At 36.5% G+C, this 14,360-nt stretch overlaps 1 protein-coding gene across 3 annotated transcripts in view; it reads right to left on the reverse strand.

The window, feature by feature from the left end:
• MMS22L (MMS22 like, DNA repair protein) overlaps window positions 1-14,360 on the reverse strand; it is a 99,303-nt gene that overhangs the window by 77,596 nt on the left and 7,347 nt on the right. For all 3 annotated transcript variants that reach the window (XM_076333278.1, XM_076333276.1, XM_076333277.1), the window contains exons 4-10: window positions 14,199-14,251; window positions 11,117-11,204; window positions 10,843-11,020; window positions 9,648-9,741; window positions 7,537-7,667; window positions 3,460-3,573; window positions 1,609-1,788 (exon numbers count right to left, since the gene is read on the reverse strand). In XM_076333278.1, coding sequence (XP_076189393.1) covers window positions 1,609-1,788; window positions 3,460-3,573; window positions 7,537-7,667; window positions 9,648-9,741; window positions 10,843-11,020; window positions 11,117-11,204; window positions 14,199-14,251 — 838 coding nt within the window. The remainder of the gene's footprint in view (window positions 1-1,608; window positions 1,789-3,459; window positions 3,574-7,536; window positions 7,668-9,647; window positions 9,742-10,842; window positions 11,021-11,116; window positions 11,205-14,198; window positions 14,252-14,360) is intronic.

Genomic DNA, 14,360 nt, shown 5'->3' on the forward strand with positions numbered 1-14,360 from the left:
AAGTCTCATTTTACTTCAGATTAAAAGCATTCACAGAAGTTCAACATTTTTCATTCCTTCTCTGTTTATATACTAATGCTTTTAGAGATCTAAAGATGAAGGGGGGGATTTTAAGTTATCAAAACAAATTGATCAACTGATGTGATCAGACTCTTCCCTCTTTACAGATCTGCAGTTCACAAACATGTTTCAAGGTTTTTGTCCTAAGTCAGGACAGGAAATCATGGTAAAGGTTTTAATAGAAAAAGGGTTGGACCTTTCCAGTTTTAATACACACTATTAAATTACAAATAATAAAAGACACTTCACAAGAAAGGGCAATTAAGCCCAATTGTGGAAGAAGCCATATAGAGCTGATGCTTGGCAAACCAGGGAATATAAGCAATCCAGCTGAAATGTAAACAAAAAACCCCACACACACAACTACAATGAGGCAAAAGATAAAAGAACAGAAGGACAGATGACAGAAGATAGCATGACCTGATTCTCCTTAGTGCCAAAAACACCATCAGACAAAAAAACCCCTAGATTTCTGAGTCTTCAGCTATCCCTTTGGCTTCTAGTCAGCTCTCTCTATAATCAATTAAGAAAAATTGGTAGCTTTCATACCTCACAAAATGGTTGAATTTCGTCAGCCAGTGCCTATTTCCTTCCCAGTTAATGATTAGAAACTTAAAACTAGGCAGAATGAATCTCAGAGTAAGACTGAAAGAAGGGTCAGGGTTTACATGACCCCAGAACTGCAGAAAACTGCAGTGAGGTCCATGAAGGAATTTGATGCATCAGTACCAAGTATGGCCCTACATACGTCTTACAGGTGTAGGAATGGCACGTGCAGGTCCCATCTAGGCCCCTTACAGAATGCATGGTAATGTCAAGTCCCTCACAATGAGATTCACAGACAGGAACCTGATTAATTGGGGACTAGCCTGCTCTAGCCAGTAGAAAAACCTAAGGCCATCTTCTAAAAGCAAATGTCTTGCAACTTAGTACCAGAACTTCCTAAACTGAAGCTTGAATTCAACAGTTATAGACAGTGTCTATTGGTACCACACCAACACAGAAAATTAAGCTGTATACACAAATATGTATGCACCTCATCATGCCATTGCTGTGATGCAAAGGGAATGCAATTAGACAGACTGGAATTTATCCAGAGCAGAGCTACCCCTTTAAAAAAAAAGTGGCATTAACAATTATAAACCTCAAACATTGACTATGTTATTTCATATGGTACCATCTAACGTGTTCAGTTCCTAAAACAACAAACCCAGTGAAGCATTTATGCTGCAGGCAGACAGTCTTAAAACGTATGCTACGTCATTAAGTATATGTGCTACCAACTAGTTGGGATATTTTAAGTTTCCTTAATACAGTAATCTACTGAATATCTAATGTATAACATGAATACATCAGGGGCTCCTGGAATGTTTACTGACTTCTATAAAGCATACCGTAACACCACCAACCTTAGAGGACCTTTTTTTAAGGAGTTTGAGAATTCCTGTATTACAACATGAATTGTTTTCTGTCAACAAAAATAACCAAAGTTAGAGACCTAAATAAATTATAACAACTTTTAGGTACTTAGAAAAAAAGCATACCCACCTTTTCATCTAGATTTCCATTACGGTCAAACTGGTAGAGTGATGCCAGATGAGTAATAATCCACCAGCTAAAACTCAATGGGTCTTTACACTGAATTGTTTCAAAACCAGACATCCTTTCAGAACTACTTGGCCTTTCAAAGATATTCTTTAGAGTTTTGTTCACCAAGCTCCAGAAACACTGTAGAAAATGCAAAAGTAAATTTTACTTTAGAATGTCCTCTCTCAAATGCCAGTAGAAAGCAATGTGAAAGGACAAGCTTTGGTCACAAGGAAGAACATGGTGTGATACTTTACAGGCAAAATTACAATCTGATGAAATGACGATCTGCAGACAGGATGGTGCACCAACACTCACACGAGAGAGATTAGAGTTCTTGAATGAAGACTTTTTATAACAGATTTTTGAAAAACTTTTAGTGCCAGACTAACCTAACCAAGAAGAATATAGTAGTAGATGGTAAAGAATCAGTCTGAAAGACAGCAAACAGGTTCAAATTCCCTGTTTTGTTTCAAGTCTGTTCCAACACTGACAAACTGATTAATTCTCTTTGGCTCAGATCCCTGCCTATACCACAGTATTACTTCTTCTTACAGCCTGTGACTATCTTCCCTAATTATACAGAAACTCTCTGGGACTTCTTTGCACCTGTATTTCACCCACCTTAGCTGGGTCCTGATCCTAACTTATGCTTCAAAGTGCTAGTGCAAACACTTAACACTAAGAAAGTCTCACTTGTGTTGCCCACGTTTATATCTGTTGTCATTAGTGAGTAAATAGCTATCAGTACAAACATTCTCCTGTGAAGTACTTCATTCTATACTAAGTGAACAGTACTCATTGCACAGATGACAGCTTTGGTTTTTATAAAGATTATTTCAGAAAACTTTCAAAGGATTTTGACACTTCTTAATATTCAGAGAAACATCAGCTCAATTCTAACCAGCAGTCAAGAAAGAAAAATCAAAACACTAGAAAATACTAGCAAAGGAAAAGAAAAAAATAGAAAAGATCATTATGCAACATATAAAATCATATGGCCACCTGACCCATACTTGGAATACTGCATGTAATCCTGGTACTCTGCTATTCAAAATAGGATGTAGTAGTATGGAAAAAGGTTCAGAGAAGGGTGACAAAGATGATCACAGGTAGAGAATGGCGCCTGTAAAAAGAATGACTGAATACAGTAAGACTCTTCAGCCTAGAAAAGGCAGCGGGTAGGAGATATCAGGAAAAAACCAAAACCAAAGAGGCATATAAAGTCATATTGGTATAAGGAAGGAGAACAGGTAGTGATTGGGTCTTCCAATAAAAGTATAAGGGAGCATCAAAAGAAGTCAGCAACTACAAGATTCAAAAACAAAACCCAGGTTGTTCTTGTATAGGTAGTTAAGGTATGGGTATCAAAGACAGAAACATGGGCTAGATGGATCACTGGTCTGACTGTACCTGTGTTTCTAAAGCCTGGAGATGAATCGCTGCATGACATAATACATAAATTGCAAAAATTAATAAAATTTTTTAAAAATGGGTAAAGATGGTTTCTTTTCTTTTGCTCTACCATACAACTTTCACAGTCTGTTCCTTTGCCTTGCCTTCCTTAGCACAAGGAGCACTCCTTATCAGGTAATAACCAAATAGTACATTGCAAACCTAGAGTCAGGACTTGATGCACATTGAAGACGGCAGCCTAAAGCATCAGTTAGCATGCAGTCCTCCTAAAGCAAATATGAAATTCAGTTCTATCATCAGGTATGTGAACTAGTGCATTCATGGCAATCCGGGAACATTTGGAGACTGTATTGCATATGTAACATGCCTGCATATGTAACAGTATTCTTCCATTACCTCTGTGTGAGACCCTTTATTTCTGTGGTCCAGCAGCTGAATAAGTAGAATCCATAATTCTTTAATGCAGGTACAGGGATAATGGTGACTAGTAAGAGCCTCAGAAGGTCTCACCTGAAAGAGAATATGCAATACAATTATTCAGAGAAGTGTTATTTTTGAATTGCATTTTATGTACCAATATTTTCTCTGGTTTTGGTTGTGTGGGGTTGTTTTGCAGTTAAATAATATAGCTACAATTACATATTGGGAAGTGCATTATTTCATTAACATCCAAAATATCTCTCTCATACAAGAATCACTATTCCCTAATTCTACATAAGTTACAGGTTGTGCTATTTCTTAGTTTCTTCTGAGCCACTTTCAAACATTATTTAATCAAATAAAAATGGGATTCTGGGGCCTAAATGAAAAGGAATTGCAATAAATACTGATTCATTCCCTGACAGTAGGGAAAAGAGAAAATGATTGATTAGATTTTCTTGATGTTCTTAGGAAGATAAGAAAAAGATTTCAAATGATTTAATAGCTATTATCATTGTTATTTTTAACTGAAAAATCCTTAATGACTAGGCATAATGCTAGTAGAATATGTTTTTGTTGGCATGAGGATGTTAATGTTCCCACAACGTTTCACAAAATCTGCTTTTCGGTAAATTTACTGCAAGGCATTCTTTTAATATGCAGAAAACAGCATATTTCAAGTCATGTACGTTATTTGATTACTATTCCATATTTAACAAAATTCACTCAGACTGATGCATTTCAAATGCAAAGTAGTCATCTTGTGATTCATCTTTCAGTTTTACATTCCCTGAATTGTGAAATAAAATAAGCAAAACAGCAAAAGGAAGTGCTAAATACATAAAAATTCTCTGTACGCTTTAATGTTTTTAAGACCTACCAGCACTGTATTTGAAATAATCATAGTATAGTCAAAACTTTACTTACTCTGTTTTAGGACCTATGAACCACTGAACTGTATTCAGAGGTGGTAAAAATAGTGAGAAAAGCTTTGCTTAAAAAGCATAATTCAGCACATTCTACCTTCAGCAAGGACACAATGGCAGAAATGTGGAAAGAAAAGAGGCGAGACAAAGCAGCTCATACTCAATTTATCCCTAAACAATGAGTAGTCCAAGTTTAAATAATCAATCTACACCCCTCTAAAGCAAATAGAGGGGAATGGGCACCTAGAGAGACTAATTCATCTAACTCACTGCAGGAGAAAGAACTGTTGCTATCTTTCCCTGACAATAAAAAGAACCAAGGGTGACTAGCTTAGCCAACTAACTCCTAGACACCTAGATCTGATGAGATGAATCCTGAATTTTTATACCCTCATGCTCTTCCTGACCCATTAATGCACAACTATTCCTGAATCACACTGGTATTTAAAATCATTTCTGAATTTGGAAACCTAATTGTGTAAATCAAAAATTAAATCAAAATACACAATGCCAGTGACAGCAGTAGCTGTGTGAAAGAGACATTACAGAATTGGGAGTGAATGACTAAAAACCACACTCTCACAATTAGGAGAACAAGTATATCACCAATAGTTTCAAATCTGTATAATATTCTATAAGGATACAGACTTTTTATTTATCATCCACCTTTAGAGTAATACCTTTACAGCTACTTCATACAGTTCCAAATCAGGTTTAAATACTGAACACTTACTTATAAATATGAATTTATATGTATTTATAAAAGTGCGACACATAATTTGTTTTTCTCTCTCTATAAAGAACCCTGCTTACCCTATGAAATTGCTGGGTGGACCCTGACAATTGATTTAAGAACATGATGAGGTCAAGACTGAAATATTTAAAATAATTCTATTATTCACATTCCACATATGCTGTTCAGAGTTTTTCATGTGCCTATGCCTCCTCACGCTTTTAGTTAAAGATCTGTTATGGGAATCTCTCAACAACCTGAATTAATCTTATGTAAATACTATCTTGAGAACAAACATCAGTGTGACCACTAAAGTCTATTGAAAAATTCATTACTTAACTAACTTCCCAAAACTGAAGTGCCTCAAAAATATTCTCGTTATGACTCATCACCAAAGAGCAAAACAGATCCCTCAGAAGGGAGCAGTCTACTTATTACAGATGCACTGTAACACTGGAGGATTTTATGGAAGTATTAGGTACACAGACTATCTTACAAGTGAGATTTCAAGCCTTTTACATGGAGTACCAGTTGTTGCAGCAACTAGGTTTCTTCATCTACTACTTGCATCTACTACTGTGCTCTTCTACAAGATAGCATGATTGCTTCTGCAGGAGATGTGCAGTATCCATCCAGGATAGAGTTTGGCTAGTAGTGTCAAAGCAAGACACCATACAGATACTGGTTAGACTAAGGGTAACATTGTTTTCTTCAGAGACAGTCTGGATTTCCTCTTGCAACATCCTGAGTTCAGTATCTTGGTAAGAATGGTTATAAACTCAAATTGTGGTACTGTTGGGACAATAGAGCTCTGGTGCCAGAGATGTGCTGCTGAAAACAGAAAGATACCCAGGGTTATATATTTCTCTGCCAAACGTATCTCAGAGCACAATGGGTTCAGTACGTGATGCAAGTCAAGCTTCTTGATACCAGAGCTGCCTAAGAAACAAATCTGAAAATACGAGTCTGGAGGATTAGAGTTTATGTCCCTCCTTCCAAGGATACCCACAAATGTTAGGAGCTGCACTTCTGAATATTCTCAGCCAAAAGCTTAATGACATGTTTTAGTGATGAGCTGACAGTGTCATCTATTATGAGTATCAGTTGTGTTTTCAACATTTTTAAGGGATGTTATTTCCATTACTGGATTATAGCAATGAATGCATACTAGAGGAGGCACCAGCTGAAGAGACATTATCCAGCTCAAGTGCAAGCTCTACTTCAGAAATGAATCTCAAATAGAACTAGTTCAAGCTGTGTGGCCCAAGCCTAGGGAGAGCTGAAGAAAAAGCGGTGGCAAAACAGTCTTCCCTCTTTGTAATGTGGCTCCGTGGAAGTAGGATGAACCTGTCATTTTAACATCTGACATTTCAAAGCCTACCATCAAGCACAATGGTCAACAAATACTATTTGAATCTTCCTTTAAAAAAAATTACTCTCATCTATTTGCCTTTTGACAACAGAGAAGGTTGCAGTATTATCCGATAATTTAATAGATCAAAACTGATTTTAAAAGGTAACAGAGTTCTCTACAGAAAGATAGTTTAAAAGAACAGTTATCAAATGCTAGTACAGCCACCCTCCCCCCCAACAGTAATATGAAAGAAGGGGGACTCCATTTTTCATGTCTTTGTACTAGGAAAACATAAATTATATGGTGGTCACTTCTACTTATTCTCAGAGTTCAGTCCTGCGCTCATGGATCACACATGCCCATCTAAAGCAGGTTTCACAATGACACAGTCAAAGATTACGCAGCTCTTTTACTAGCTGCTATATGGATCTATTATGACTTTCTAACTTTGGAGTGCTCAAAACAAGTGAGAAAAACACTGTGGGAAGGGAAGGGAAGGACAGGGCAGGGCAGGGCAGGGCAGGGCAAGTTTTCCCTTGACAAACGTAAAAGGGCTATAACAGAAAGATGAGGTTGCAGAAATAGGAGCAGTGCAACGATAAACTGTAATACGACATTCTGTAAGTGTCCAGTTAGCTTACTGCCAGGATTACAGTTATTCTCTTTTTGTTCCTGTTGAGAGAGTTCGAAAGGATTTTTTTTTTTTTTTGCATTTATAGCTCTAAACCTTTTAGACTGTGCCATGTTTGGCATTAAACCTGGAACACTGAACTTAGGAAATGTGGCACTCACTTCTGCTCTGTACACAGTGCATTTCAATATTACTCTCTCATTCAACTACCAGATGGTCATGAATAAATATAACACAATTTGAGCTCCTAACAAATAACACTCTTTAAAACATGGAGATATAAAGCCATACATAACATTTAAAACTTAGCAGTAAGAAGTCATCTATGCATTGGTGCAATATCTACTTCATATGGTTCCCAATACAAGCATCTAACTGCCCGTGTCCTATATAAAGAAAAAAAAGTTACCTTTATATACTTGTTGATGGACAAGCTTATTAAATCAGATATGAGATTTCCACAGTGTGTTTCAAATAAACTGATACTGGTTAAATTCTCTCCGGTTAGGTTTATGAAATGGTTAGCATATACAACTTGTCCTAAAACACAAAAGAAAATTAGACCTATTTAGTCCTGGGTTTGGCTGTAGGAATACAAGACAGATAGGGATTTTTTTTTCTATTCTATATATTTTAGAATTGGTCTGTTGAGCTGTATGTAATTTTAATTTGCAGACTCATTTTGAAAAGTTCATCCATTCTAAGTTCAAGCTAGTCCCTTCATTATTACACTGAAGTCTGGTATTATTCTGGTTGACAGTAAAATAGTTTGGCACTTTACAGCCTTTTATTGGCACAGTTTTTGCAGTGGAATAAAGATTTATTTATCTGCAAGTTCCTCTTTGTCACATGCCAGTGCGCATGTTCTGAAATCATGACATGTTTTGCAGATATGCAAGTTGATGACAAACAATTCTGGAGAGGTCTAACACTTTCCTTTGGATGTGTTGATGTAAAAAGCTGGCATAATCATATTCCAACTTGAGCATTTGTAGACATTAACACAGATAAAATGGTAAAGTTAAGAGACTGTAAGATCTTATTCCACAAGCTTTTCAACAGTACAACTCCCCTGACATGAGTGGAACAGAAGATATGTAGAATGAGCCTGTATTTTATTCTTGGAAATGCAGGGTGAGGCCCTGAACCCACTATCCTGCCATTGGTCTCAGCAGTGTGAAGTTTCTACTCAGCGTAATTTACAGAATGAGATGAGAACCTAAGAAATTCTACAAGGCACATAAGAATACAAGACAAGATAATATATGCAGAGATACTACTGTCTTGACTAGTAAATTTTGTTGTTAAAAAGCACAAGCTTTCTCTTATGAAAATGGATTACTGCATTATTACTTAGAACTTTATCTAGAAATAAATATAGAATTCTGGACAATAAATTGCCTCTAACAGTTTTCCCATCCTTTCTCCAAAAGGCCCCAAAAAAGGAAAACAGGTTATCCCACAATGGATCATAAAAGAAACTTAGAATTATAGAACAAACAGCCAACCCACACATTATCCAGTAACACAGACATGCAGAAACAGTGAAGATGCATTAATCCGAGCAAGGCTGCGTTGTGACTGCACTCAGAGCAGGTGAAAGCTAATCCAAGAGTTCACATTCAGTACCAGTTACCTGGGCTAAACATATAGTGCATTCTTGCTAGACCTTAACGTTACTCCAACTTTTGCAATTCCTATATGGAACTTATATTGGTAATTTATAATGGGGGGGGGTGGTGGTGGTGGTTGTAGTGACACAATGATTATAAATCACAAAAATGTATTTTCTTCTATTTTGCTAGCATGGACATGGACAACATATAATTCTCACAAAGCAAATAAAGTTCTCTTCTGTATTTTAACAATTCTTCTTCAGAAAAATGAACTACTTTGAAGTTGGGTTCTTCAATTGCATTCTATGACCTTTTTTATCTAGCTTCTATGAACAGCTTACTCTTATCAATCTACTTTTTGCGCTTTTAAAGCCTTTTTTTTTTTTTAAATAAAAAAGGTATTGCCTTGCCCTTTTCTTGCTGTACTTTTACAAGCTCCTCTGACTGAAGCTTCTTTTGCCCAGTATTTTCTTGGTGTCGCATATGATTAACAATACAAATTCTCTGTTCTGAGAGTCTTTGTTCTGGCCCATCCTTGGACACTTTCCCTACATTGTTTTCATCAAATTGCTGTTCTCTGTTATGCATTCTGGATCTCTGAAAATGCATTTTTGTTTACAATGTCAAAAATTGTATTGTTATTAAATATTTAGTACATTGTAAGCGTCAGTTGGGAACAAACTTCGTAATCTTGCCAAGTTTTGACAGAACAAATTCCAAATACTATTCCATTTAATTTGAGCTACACAGAACCTCCCTTCACCATATTTGAATTTACCCCATTAAATATAGCTATGTTTAAAAACTACCAAAAGTAGTAAATGATTCTGGATAAATTAAGATGAGAAATCTAGGTAAGTCATATGTACAAGAATAAGTTCAAGAAAAAAACCTGCATACTTACTCATCATTTTTTCACCTAGTACATGAAGAACTTCCAATACCAGCCAATTAATATCCAAGTGGAGGTGTAGTAAATGCCATGATGGGGGAAAGACCTGTGATTAGAAATACATACATTTATTTATTTTTAACATTTCTTTAGCGAATTCTGGGTACTGTACTAAGACATGTGAAGATGGGCATGCATTTTGCCTGCAGCGAACATTATGAATATCTATGATCAAATACACTGTAACATACAAACATGCCATTCAGTTAAAGAAAAAAAAAAAAAGAAAAATCAAAAAAAACCCCTTCATGACAATTAATTCTGTCTGTAGAGGATGTTCATGAAGTCTTTAATCTGCTCTAAATTACAATTTAAACACAATGTCTTGATTCAAGCTTGACAGATTACAACGCCCTTAGTTATTCTTTCCTTTCCAGAAAAGTATTAGGTAGCACACAAACTGCTAAAGTAAAGTGTGCTCTTAAAGTAATTCCAAAATTTCAATATTCTCTTCCTTAAAGTTTACTTGAAATTACTGTTTCTTTCATCAGCTCAACAGTGGCCCTACTAACAAGCTAAACAAACAGAAAGATTCAAAATGCTGTTTCTCAGTGGATCATTCCTCTCCAGATACTAGTTTATACAACCTAAGACTGAAATTCCTTTTTTCTTTCTAAGATTTGAAAGCATTAGTTATTATATGTATGCACAAATCTTAATGGTGTATACTTCACTAGTGTTTAATGTTGCAGTGCCTACTTCCATGTCTGCACTTTTCTTCTTTATATGCATGATCTTTTCCTATTTTGAGTCAGATTTCAGAAAGTAGTTTTTAAAAAGTGCCCCTCCTACTAGGAAGCTCAGAAATTTTAACCATTACTAAGGACAAACACCGAGGAATTTTTTTAACGTGCTTATCTCCCTGTAATTGGTATTATCATTTGTATAGTGTGGGAAGAACTTTAAAAGCTATAAAACATAAAAATAAATAGATAAATAAAAACAACAACAGAAAATCCAGAGCTTATTAGTTGTATTTGCCAAGTATGGAATGGCACTTAGTTACTAAAGGGAAAAAAACCCCAAAATATAAAGTGTAACTTCAATTTCAGCCTGAAGAAAGATTAATTCTTATTCAGCCAAAATTTATCAAGTTGAATATGTATTGTTACACACACACAAAAAAAAAATTATGAAAAACATCAACCTTTGCCTGATGTTGAATCGTAAATGCTGCCAGGACACTACTAGGAAGTTCACAAAGGTGACCGATGTGCATGGTCAAAGCATGAAGCTCTTCCACCAACACTGATGGTAACTGTGCTTCTAGTTCTTCATATGGATGGAGCATTCCATCATTTTCCACTTTAGGGGGTTCCAGATACCTGAACACACATACACAGATACACAATCAGAAAATGGATAAGAAGCAGCTACACAAAGTTCAGTACGTAAGTTAGTAAATTGTGTGTAAATCTCACCTGAAGATGAAAACTTTCACGTAATGCAAAAACTCAATACATTGATGCCTGATGCTCTCTGCCTCAGAGTGCAAGTTTGCAGCTTGACCTGAAGTAAAAGAGATCAACAGCTTAAAGCAGATGTGCCCACACTGTGACTCACGTAACATATGCATTCTCCACAGTAATTAAACCAGACCACTGGAAAGCCATCCTCTTTTCTGAGGACAACTTGGGAGGTGGCTGGTGGCAAACATCCACTTCTAAATGTCATTTTGCTGGAGGGATCCATTCTTTATCTTATCATCTCAGAGGCATATCCAGATACAGAGGGAAAAGAAGGCATCCAGTCCCTCAGGAAAGCTGGCAGAGGCAAGCAACCAGTGCTAGAAGAAATCATTCAGCCCTACTGCCCTGCTCCCTGTCTGCTTCCAAGACACCTTCAGAAAAGACGTGAAAATTTCTCAGCATCCTTTTCTCTTGGAGGACCTTAAGCAGGTGGACTTATTTGGAAACATGTTTTGTAACTTCTCTTCCTAGGAAGCATCACATTGTTGCACAGTGCCTCAAGATGTGTAATGCTAACAGCCGTCCATTTACGATCCTGTAGCCTGCCTTTCACTTGCAGCTCTGTATCCTTTCAGCCAGTTATTGCAGCTATGTGTCGCCTTTCCTTTGCTCTCTGAAGCTGCTGTTCTCATGGTGCTACCCTCCTTATCTTGCACCTGCAAGCTCAAACACCATTGTTACAGTAGAGATTCATTGGAAGCTATCGCCACTGGTGTGAGAATTGCTCCTTACTTATTCCCACACCTTGCCTTGTAGCTTTCAGCTTATATTAAGAGAAAGATGAAACTCAGTGCGTAACAAAGCAGATACAGTAATTTAAATACCCAGTCACTACCGCCCAATAATATACATACACAAATGCTTAGCAACCAGTCAGCCTGCAACACTTGTACCTGATTAAGCACGTACCAATCTTTAAGAGCATCATTAGTGGGAACAGCAAATGAGGAGTTTGAGCAGGCCCCAATGAAAGTGTATTGCGCTAGAGGAGATGCATGGCAAAAACTCTTTGTCACCTGCTACACTGGACTGCATGTTCAGGGAAAGGCAGTTGCCTTTGCTCCTCTCCCCAGCTGACCAGTGGGGAGTCTTCCCTTTCCTTTTCCTGCTCTCTCTCTCCCCTTTGTTTCCCCATCCCCTCCAGGTAACCTTGAAGTTAACATATGCCACTTGTTACAGACCCCACAAGTAAAAGTTTTGTGCATATAAGCTTATTCGACATTTTTTGAGCAACAACACTGACTGAGTGAAGCAAATCAACTGGTACAAGTACCATAATATTCCACTGTACAGCCTACCCCCACCACATAAGAACCCGTAGGATCTGCCATGGTAATGAACCATAGATTTAGAGGCTCAAATCACTCTGTTCTAAAGGAATTATTTATAGATATTACTGCTGCTTTGTAGCAATTACAAATATTTTATCCTAAGTTCTCAGAAGTTCTGTTTAAGCAAAATTTTATACTACAGTATTTCACTACAAAATCTTTTGCATACTGTCATAAATCATTGATCAATGAAATAAGTGGAACAAAACGGGAACAGTAGAGTGTTAAGAACGGATCAGGCGTTTAAAAAAAAAAAAAGGGGCAAAACAACACAGAGCATAAGAAAAGATTTTATATGGCTTCCACATTACACAGTTCTCAGTACCAAGCCTCCAAAGCTCATTAAGACTGATAGGAAATTAAATGAAATGTACGATATTGATATCTGTATAAACATATACACACAACAAAGATTTACTGAGCTAAAACTCTAAACTGGTGTTTTAAACAGGTGCAATAGCGCATTTATCTAAGACATCAATAACACCTAACATCACACTGCCTGATCATTTTAAATATTTTAATCCTCACGACACTCCTCTACTACTAGCCTGCTTGTATCAAGGGGGAACTGAGTCACAGATGATCAGTGACTTGCTCTAAGTCACAAAGAAAGCCTGGTGCAAAGCCTAAAATTCAACAGGTTTTTATTTTTCTAGCTTATTTGACAAGACGAAGAGCAGGATACAGAGAAGAGAACCAAGAAGATGCTTAATTTAAGGGAAAAAGAACTACAGAACAGTTTCTTGGTGTCCAGCTACTATATAAAAGTTCTAATGTAATTTAAAGTAAGGCTACTTCCACTTATGTATTAAATGTCAGCAAAATGAGACTTTTAAGATACAATCAACAAAAGCATATCAAAGAAGTTTGATGATAAATTCATACCAATGGTTTTAAGTGGCAGAACATGACAATATCAAACCAAAAAAATAATGTGCAAAAATATTCACTTGTACTCTTAGAACACTAGCAATTTATCTGTAATGAGAAGATACTACAGACAGTTTATTTCTAAGTAATTACTGAACTTCTCAACTTGCTAATTCAGCCTTCAAACTTACAATAAGCCCAAGGCTGCAATAATCCTTCAGAAACATACCACTTCCCCTGCCTTAGTATTTAATTGAAACAAAGCATTTTGTAGTGATCCCATTTTATTGATCCTGCTGCAAAGATAAATTAAGTTTGTAAATAACTCTAAACTAAGCAAATATAACTAACTTGTTTAAATGTAAGCCAGGAGAACACTGAAAAAAGTCCGAACTAAAAAAGTACTTTTTGTAACTAAAATAGTTATTGGGAGTTTTGATGCAACTTTCCATTTTGACGTAAACAAGTTAATAGTTTTGCCAAATTCTACCTTAAGGGTGACATCTTAGCTCAAGTCAAATTAATGCAAAATTCCCCACCTTAGGTCAGTAAGGTCAGAATTGCCCCATGCACCTACTACACAGGCAGATCTGGTTCCAAACTGACTCACAACATTTCCACTGTCTATTTTCACACTACCTTACATCACTTGTTTGCCTATATTTGTACCCTTACTGCAGGTTTATGCTGGTTATATGCTGTTTTGTGGCACACTCCATGAGCCCTTGGTCAAGAGTCAAAGCAAAAGTGTGATCTGTGGTAATATACTTCTATAATGAAAAGGTAGTCAGATACCTATCCCAGTGTCAAATTAAATGTGTTAAACTTACCAAAATCAGATGAACTCATTTGTACCAGGTTTTCCAGTCTGTATATCTGTTGCCTAATTAAAGGAATACAAAGGTTTATGGTATTTATATAGGTAAAAGTTGCTTAACTACATTTTAGTAAGGTCTAAATAGAACAGAGAGAGGCGAGAGGTGTTTCTTGCT

Source organism: Aptenodytes patagonicus, chromosome 3, assembly GCF_965638725.1.
Source record: "Aptenodytes patagonicus chromosome 3, bAptPat1.pri.cur, whole genome shotgun sequence".
Lineage (NCBI taxonomy): Eukaryota > Metazoa > Chordata > Aves > Sphenisciformes > Spheniscidae > Aptenodytes > Aptenodytes patagonicus.